Source organism: Ostrinia furnacalis, unplaced genomic scaffold (assembly GCF_004193835.3).
Source record: "Ostrinia furnacalis isolate ACB-3 unplaced genomic scaffold, ASM419383v2 OfSCF7395, whole genome shotgun sequence".
NCBI lineage: Eukaryota > Metazoa > Arthropoda > Insecta > Lepidoptera > Crambidae > Ostrinia > Ostrinia furnacalis.
Window position 1 is genome coordinate 45505 of NW_021137634.1, and position 9579 is coordinate 55083.

General features: G+C 42.3%; 1 protein-coding gene across 1 annotated transcript; it reads right to left on the reverse strand.

The window, feature by feature from the left end:
• Positions 1–1225: 1225 nt before the first annotated feature.
• Positions 1226–1897, reverse strand: LOC114364398 (uncharacterized). The gene has a single exon (XM_028320545.1). It carries the CDS (start codon positions 1895–1897, stop codon positions 1226–1228), a length of 672 nt encoding a protein of 223 aa, XP_028176346.1.
• Between the last annotated feature and the right edge of the window lie 7682 nt (positions 1898–9579).

Genomic DNA, 9579 nt, shown 5'->3' on the forward strand with positions numbered 1-9579 from the left:
GAACCCTGTGGAACACCGCACGCCACGGGCCTCCTGCCCCAGCCATCTGCGGTCGGGAAGATTATTTCCCGGGCTCTTAGGTAATCCATGACGATTTGCTGCAGGTATAAGGGGAATCCGTGGAATTTAAGTGCCTCCTCAATACATGCGTGGGGGAGAGTGTTAAACGCATTGGCGATGTCTAGTGACACCGCCACCACACAGCCCCCGCGTTCTACTTCGTCTTCAGCGTGGACCCTCACCCGCTCTATGGCATCAATTGTTGATCTTCCCCGTCGGAAGCCAAACTGATTGTCCGCTAGGTTCGGACCTGCATCCTCAAGGTGTTTGTTGAGGCGCATAGCGATGACACGCTCAAGCAGTTTGGCCGCCTCGTCCAAAAGTACAATCGGCCTATATGCCGACGGAGAGTCAGCAGGTCGACCTCCCTTTTTGAGGAGCACCAACTTCCCTATTTTCCATTGCCGAGGAAAATGACCTCGCCTCAGGCAAGCAGTAAGGAGTGCCCGAAACCGAGGTTCCATTCCATTTTTGAGTGCTAGCACCCACGCCTTCCCAGGTACGCCATCTGGGCCAGGAGCAGTTTTCTTCGCCTGTAGGCGTAAGATGGCCGCTCCCAGCTCTCCCTCGGTTACTTCCGGTGCTTCATCTGCGTTAGCTCCCACTGAGCTGAAGTGTACCGGAGGCTGATGTTCTGTTCTTTCGGGGAACAGTGTCTCCACAACGTTGCGCAGAAGACCAGGATCCATGGTGGTGGTGAGCGGGGGAGTCCACGGGCGTAGTTTGCTCATCACGAGCCGGTACGGCCTCCCCCACGGATCCTGGTTAAGAGTGGAGAGGAGCTCCTCCCAGGCGGCGTTTTTGGCCGCCCCAATCGCACCCCTCAGCGCTTTCTTTGCGTCCTGGTATACCGCGTAAAGCGGACTATCCCGCGTTTCATCGCGGTTACGTCTTCTTCTGTGCCGGGAATAGCAGCGCCTTGCCGCAACACACGCCTCTCTGAGCCGAGTTAGTTCCGGAGACCACCAGTGCACTGCAGTGCGAGCCGGCAACGCCCTTACTCTAGGCATCGCCGCATCGCACACGTGGGTCATGGCCTCACGGAACCACTCGACCTCGCGGTCTGACTCAGTATCGTCCAACCACGGCGACCAGCTCTCAACCAGTGCTGCGACCACTAGTGTGTCACGGTCCAAGCGCTTTAGTGCCCACCGTGGGCCTATCTCTAACGGGGAACGGCTTGAGCTACAGGCGCCGGTCGATCGGGGAAGATGTCGAAACGCACGTACTTGTGGTCCGACAGCGTCTCGACCTCTTCCAGCACCTCCCAGCTTTGGACACGGCGTGCCAGGGCGGGGCTCGCGAACGTCACGTCCACAACCGACCCGCCCTGCATCCGCACACACGTTTCGGCCGTCCCCTGGTTCAGCACAACTAGCCCGTTGGCTAGCAGCCAGTCCTCCAATAACTCGCCGCGTAGATCGGTTATGCGGGAGCCCCACGCCACCGACTTGGCATTTAGGTCCCCAGCTACTATCACATGGTGGGGACGACCCCACCCAGACAGCAAAGTCTCAGTTTCCGCCAAAAACGCTTCAAATTCGGCGATGGAGCGGTTTGGCGAGAAATATGCTCCCACGATCACCACCTCTCCGACGAGAACAGCTACACAGCCTTGACCTCTCCGAACTGCACCAAATGGTGGAGAGTCGGCTGTTGGGTTGGTAATAATCGCGACTTTGTCATTCGAGTCACCAGCCCAGTTATCCCGCTCGTGGACGAAATACGGTTCCGTCACGATGCAGACTTGAGTCGACCACTGTGCCATGCTCTGGTGTAAGAGGTCCTGAGCTCTGGCGCAGTGGTTGACGTTCACCATCAGAAATCTATGGGCCATATTAACTACCAGCCATGTGCACCTCCTCGGGCCCACCGTCGGTGGGATGGGATGGCTTTGGCTGGCCTTTAGCACTTGCCGCCGCCCTCCTACTAATCTTTGTGGCAGGAGCTTTGCAGGCCTTACTGCCCACCCGGTGTCCCGCCGGTTTGTCCGCTGTTGCGCATAGTGAGCAGTGAGGCTCATTCTCGCAGGTCGCCGCAACGTGGCCAATTTGTCCACACCTAAAGCATTGGCGGCTACGGTCCACTTCTGCCGGACACACAGCCTGAACATGGCCGGCCTCAAGGCACCGATAGCACCTCATCTCTCTAGTTGGCAGAGGCCTTACCCTGGCGGCCACCCAACCGACCAGGAGGCGGCCCTCTGCCACTTTCTTCGCCGCCATAACTGGGCAACGCACCCAGGCAGCGAATAGTCCTGTATAGTCGCGGCGAGGGTTTCCCACTTTCACCGCTTCGACTGGGCAGCCTCCAAGTTTCGCCACCGCAGCCGCCACCTCGTCTGACGTGACCGAGTCGTCCAGGCCCGAAACTCGTAGTTCGGAGCATTTTATGGGCCTGGACACCCGCACATCCTCATCCTTGAAAATAGCCCTGAGCTTTTCAGCTAGGGAGTCCGCTTTTGCGTCACTAGTGGCCCCGGGGACCTCTATTATCGTGGCGCCGGTGACCGCCCTACGGAAGCGAACAGCTTCGATACCCAATTCGCTAATATCGATCCGTTTTTTGGCTTCACCGATTGCTTTCTCATATGTGACGCCCTTTTCCGCAGCTCCAGGCTGTACCGACAGTACCACTGCTGCCGAGCTGGGTGGGCGTGCTTTCACCTGTTTAGGCTGAGCCGTCCTTTTCTGCTGGTTTTTAGGAGTCGGCTTTTGACCAGCTTTCCCGTTGGTCTTTCCCTTTTTAACNAAAATAATAAAATGTCCTTATCGATTCTTGTGTAACTCATCATTATTTTAAAAAGCGTTTTAGTTCGGCAACTTTATTAATGGACGACAAAAACTGCACTCTACTTCATCGTTACCAAACTGTATTTCTTCAACAAACACAATTTTTACCGTTGTTCTGAAAGAAGTTTTGTTCTCTGTTGAAAAACTTTTGCAGCACTAACAAGCAGCTGTTTAGGTAAGTCTAGAGATGATTGTATTTTATGAAATCACTTTACAAACGAGATTTCTAGTTGGAGAGAGAAAAATATTTTTTTACCGAGAGCAAACACCCTTTCACCGGCTCTAAGCGGCAATCAGCTCAGCGTTTGTTGCAAATGTTTTAATAGAATCACGAGACTATCTTTAAAAGAAATCTTTTTCGTTTTGGTAACTGAGTTTGCAATTAAAACCACTGTGTATTTAATAAAAAAATTAGGGTTTGCTATATTTGTAGGTACCTATCATTTTATTGTTTTTATCATTTATGGTATAGTATACATTTATACACACTTGATTATATGTATTATGTACTATGCATATTTTATGCAACCATAAACGTAGATGGGTAGTACCCCTTACAATAGTATTTGTCAAATTGCGGTAGCGGTACCAACTGGCTAACTGGTCATACATCAAATTCACAATCGCACCAACTTTTCTTGCATCTTCCATTATCTTGGAAGTTTCCAAATCTGTAAAGTGAGTGTAGGATAAATAAAAGTTACAAATCGTAGATCAATTGGTGCTAAATCGCCATTGAGCTCCGTCGAGGGGCAAAAGTCGCGAATTTGGAGGCATTTCCATGAATAATTTCCTTTGGCTTTTAAGATTTTCCCACGGTGAGAGTTACTTGCTTTTATTTATTATTTACATGGAAGAGGTGTGATGTAGGGCACGTTGCAATATGGGTTAGGCTGTTTTGTATGTTCTTTCACCAGTGACAATACCCACTCAGTGAGTAAGTAGGTACTCATTGAGCAATAAATCATGGACGTAAGACGCCTGCGAAGAATAAAATTGTATCATTAATAACTTGAATTGCCACGTGGTACATACCCAGTGGTCTAATGAAAATTCTGTATGAACTTTTGGACTGATTGAGTACCTATATTTGTAGAGTTACCGGATCGCTTCTTCTTTCTTTGAAGTTTATATTTAAGAGAGTTATTATGGTAATAAGTAAAAAAATAAGTAGGTACTTGTCCTACATACAGGTAATGTACCGACTACATAATAATTTATTATGCTGAATGGGCATGGATGTTCTGTTACGTGCTTTGTGACGTACGCATTCGAGCGTCACAGCTGTCACTCGCGATTCTCCGCTTCCAAGATTCTCAACATTGCAGTAGGTACGCTTATGTGAAATACAATAATGTAATAAGTATTACTTGCTAATAATTTAATATTATAGTATAGGGTAAGTATGAACCTAAACAGGTCTAGTCGAGTCTTGTAAGTGCTGCATTAAATTCGTCTTTAGTATTAGTTTTTCTTTTCTAAGCTTCACCACCATGCGCTGAATTTTTGTATGTAATTAAAAATATCCTTTAGATAAAATAATAATTAACCCATTTGAATAATTTGCTTTCTCTGGCCTGATGAAAACACACATTTATAATGGACTCACATACATTATTTTGGGTTATAAGAAGACCAAAACAAACAGCTTTGCCCAGCTGAATACAGTTTTACCAGAACAGTAAGCAACATTATTTGCTAATAAAGAAATGTGTCGCTTATTATGAAATTGGTTTGGTAACGGGACGTTTCTCACATCGCGTTCCCATCGCTGCAACTCCTAAGTAGTTGGATAAGCTTGCAGGATCTACAACTTCGCCGCCCATAAAAACCAACTAATGAAGGTCATGTTTGGTTTGAATGAGGTTAGCTTACTATGGTCTTTTTTTTGTGATCTTTATTCTTATCTAGGTAATCTTCGGCATAATAATGAAAGTGAAAGGTTAGCATTCACATGAAATGAGTTGGATGATTTATTTTGATTGTGACGATTCGCTACTAATCTCCTCCCAATTTAATGTTCAAATATGAAATCTGATTGAAGGGTTACATTAACGGATTACGTTTATCGCAACCCGCGTGTGATTTACTTATCTGGATGATATTTCATTGGTTAATTACGCACAACACATATTTTTGCCTTTCACGATACGTATTTGATAAATGTAGAGTACGGAATATTACTAACTATAATAGCGTTTATCTACGGCTTTTTCGCAAGTTTGTTGATTTCAGTTACACTACTGATTTCATTTAATCGAATAAAAGTAACCTAAGCGCATCTGGAATAATTTAACTAGAAAACTTATTATACTAATTAAATGCAACAACCGTTACAAAAACCAACTCTACGCTCCCTAGACTCCTGACGATGTAATTCGATGCTCCGGGAAAATTAGTGAAATGTCCAAACTGTAATTGTTTCACATAGTAAAATACAATGAAAATCGCATAATTTTCCCATACGATATTATTGCTACTACTACGAAAAGCAGCAATAAGCTTCGCGGTGCGAAAATTATTAGAACTGAATAAAAGCTGCAACTGCAAGAGTTTCTATTGTTAAAAATACAGTCTATATCGTATTCTTGCACCATTCTTAGCGAGTATCACACCACACTAATATTATAAGTAAAGGCGAAAGTTTGTGAGTGTGTAAGTGAGTATGTTTGCTAGTTATTCACGTCTAAACGGCTGAAGCGATTTTTATAAAACTTGGTATAGAGTTAGCTGACACCCTGGATTAACACACAGATAGTTGTTAAATACAGGTTGATTTTTTTATCAGTTTCCAAATTTTTAGGAGCGACTAAGAATCATTAACTTAATCGATTTACGTAAAGAAAACAAATTTTCTTTTTCATATTTCATTATTATTAATCGCTGTGCGCGGTTTCAAAATTGGCTCACGTGGATAATTTGCTTCGTTCATTGAAAAATACGTATACACAGTTATCTACGCTTTGTAGACATAATAGTACGCGAAAATAATTATAAACCTTTAAAAATTAAGTTATGGGTACCTGCGAATCAGATTCTCAATTTAAATAATCAAATACCCTGTATACAGTGTACATAACCGCGTAGCGTCTCAGTACTTGCACCGTTCGTAGCGCGTAGCGTCGCGGCTAGGAAGGTGGTCAACTTTAAAAATTAAGTTATGGACGCCTGCGAATTAGACTTTCAACATTTTTTTATATANGTTTAACTCGATGCTCGGGGTAAATTAGTGAAATGTCCAAACTGTAATTGTTTCACATAGTAAATCGCATAATTTTCCCATACGATATTATTGCTACTACTACGAAAAGCAGCAATAAGCTTCGCGGTGCGAACATTATTAGAACTGAATATAAGCTGAAACTACAAGTGTTTCTATTGTTAAAAATACAGTCTATAGACGATAAATACAATCGTAGCATCTCAAATCTCAATGTATTCTTGCACCGTTCGTAGTGCGTATCATACGTGCGTGCATACCATCACATTATTATTGTAAGGCGTAAGTTTGTGAGTGTGTGAGAGGGTATGTTTGTTACTTATTCACGTCTAAACGGCTGGAGAGATTTCATAAAGTTAGCTGACACCCTGGATTAACAAATAGGCTACGTTTTTCGTAACACCGCGGGGCACAGCTAGTTGTTAAATATAGGGTGATTTTTTATCAGTTTCCAAATTAAAAATTAAGTTATGGGCACCTGCGAATCAGATACGGGAAATACCCTGTATACAGTGTACATAACCGCGTAGCGTCTCAGTACTTGCACCGTTCGTAGCGCGTAGCGTCGCGGCTAGGAAGGTGGTAAACTTTAAAAATTAAGTTATGGGCGCCTGCGNAACATATACACCCTGTATGCAGTGTACATAACCGCGTAGCATCTCAGTTCTTGCACCGTTCGTAGCGCGTAGCGTCGCGGCTACCACGAAGGCGGCAGTGAGCCACCGCGGCGCGTAGCAGTCGGCCGCGCGCTGCTTCACCGCGCCACTTCTCACTTCTCACGGCGACTGTACTGTGTTTGCTGCCCCAAACTTTACGTGCGAGGCAAGTATTGAATATTGTTTATGACGTTTCGTTGGACACGTATAGTGTTATGAGATGGCTGATGATTTTTGTGTAGCAGATAATCTTGTCAGTTAATCTTGGAAAAAGTTTGGATTTAGTTACTTAGGATTATAATTTTTAGCAAATATTCTTGACTAGACTTTTCTTCCTTTATTTTTATATGAAACACTAGGTCTTAAATCTCAGTAATATAACCTTTAATGATCCTCCATTTTAATTAGCTTAAAATGCAGGATGATAGGAAAAATATTTGAACCTACGAGTATAAAATTATTTGTTGTAAAAAACATACGGGTCGAATTGAGAACCTCCTCCTTTTTTGAAGTCGGTTGAAAAGAGTGTAACATAAACCTTTTTTTATTTCAAAAATATCTAATACTTCATCTTATGGTTAATCAAATGTGATTTAATTAAACAAAACAAATGATTTATCCAAACTGACAACCAGTGTAGGACTGATTACTTGGTCCAAGTAATTCGCATGGAGGGCAGCGAGCAAAAATTTAGCTCATTCATATTCATTAATTACGAGCACGGGCATGCTGATGTCGACTGCTGTTTACTTTTTGTCATAGTTAATAAGCTTTGTTTGCTCCCCTTTCATTTATTTAACTGAATGCCGTGATTTCTTTCACTTCTATCCCATTCTTCTGGGAAAGAGTTGGTATTTTTATAAAACTTCAATTTGTGCTATCCATAAATAGTGTTCGTTAAGATTTTTATTACTAATACGATTAAATACTACTAAAACCAGAGAGTTTTTTAAGGTGTTACCATAATTGAGTCTTTACGCATGAGCATGTCTCATAAATCTTTTTGGTCTGCCACCATTATCACACTATTGTCGAAATTATAGCAATTTTAACATTTTTATTTAATTATCTTCCAACTATCTATACTTATTTATAAAAGCGACAGCTCACTGATTGACTTACTCACTTATCACGAAATCTCAAAAACTACAAGTGCTAGGAGTCTCTTGCATGGGGGTTGGTGCTCACTAAGAACGGATTTTACGAAACTTCATCCCTAACGGGGTAAAACGGGATCCACGCGTACGAAGTCGCGGGCAGCCGCTAGTTATTCTATATTTGTATCATTACTTGCAAGCTTGTAAATAATTACTTATTTATTATAAGAAAAAACAGCTGCAATATAAATTACACCTTATGGTGGTCAGCAATTGCGGTCCCATAGCCTGGACGTTCTCATGCATTTTATTGTGGGATCTATTAAACCGACCGAGTAGTCGCGACCGGGTTGCGGTCGGCGACAATTATCAAATTAATACAAATAATTGTTCTAAATGTTACAATTATTACATAATAGCCCCAAACAGAGTTAGTACTAGATTAGATAACCTATAAACATAATCAAATAAACACACATTCATCTAAACTTAATTTTTTTATCACAGTCGCACTTTATTGAGTATCAGACATTTTTCTTGTAGAAAAAGTTACTCTAAACCAGTGTTTTTCAACCTGTGGGTCGCGACCCCCTGGAGGGTCACGAGAGGTCGTAAAAACTACCTCAGTAAAAAAAAATTCTTATAAAGACAGATTAATCCGAAATCTAATTATGCAAATGTTGTGTGGATTGAAGTATTCGGTCCCTACAAACATCTTTGCAACATTATAAAATGCATGAAAAAAAAGCGAACGGTCGGGGGGTCGCCAAAAATTTTTTCATGCTAGGGGGGTCGTGTCATGAAAAAGGTTGAAAAACACTGCTCTAAACTGTTAGGTACGTACTCGTATGCTTAGTACTTAAATGTTCTATATGTGTACTTTACTATTGTCTAGTCACAATTCTTCACTTACTGTGTATCCCAACATTTTTCTTGTAGAAAAAGCAACTCTAAAAGAATTCTACAGTTTTATTGCCAAATGCTAGCTGGCAATGGCAACACTACATTCTGTGTGACGTATGCCACACTAAGTGCTGGCACTCTACACTGCTCCACCACGCGGTATGATTGATGACGTGTGCGAAAGAGTTGAACTTCTCTGCAAGTTTATAATGAAACATACCAATAAAAATATTTATCATGTTATGGCGTGAGTTTATGCAAGTCACATGACAAAACTGCAAATGATTGTGCAATAAAATGTGTTCGTAAATATTCAAATAGATATTTTTTGCATAGGTATGAATTGTTTTTCTTGTATTTAGATTGCCACTTACTATTCCTTGAAATTGAAATGAATGAATGGTTTTGATTCCTTTTTGAAAACAATGTAATGAGAAATGCCTACAGCAGTTACTTAGCATCTTTCATAGCAAACTGAAATTCACAAACCTACCAAAATTCAAGTTGGTACAATTTGACTTTGAATTTCTTCCAAGATTATTACGATCCAAAAAATTATTCGAATATCCCACTTAAAGTCCGCGCAAAACAAAATTTAACGAAGGCAACATTGCGTTTATCCGCGCCGAAAACGTGTAATGTAATAACTTCAACTCAGCCACTTTTTCTAAACGAATACCATTAAAGTCTTCGCAGAATAATAGGGCTATAACTCATGAAAGCGTAGAGCCAGTGCGTTAAGTGTGAAACATCTTTCCTTCGGATTCAAGCGAACAATGGCCGCTGGACCGAGTTTATACGCTACGCAAATGTTTACGTACGAATGTAAACCTTCTAGCACTGGAAGTGTC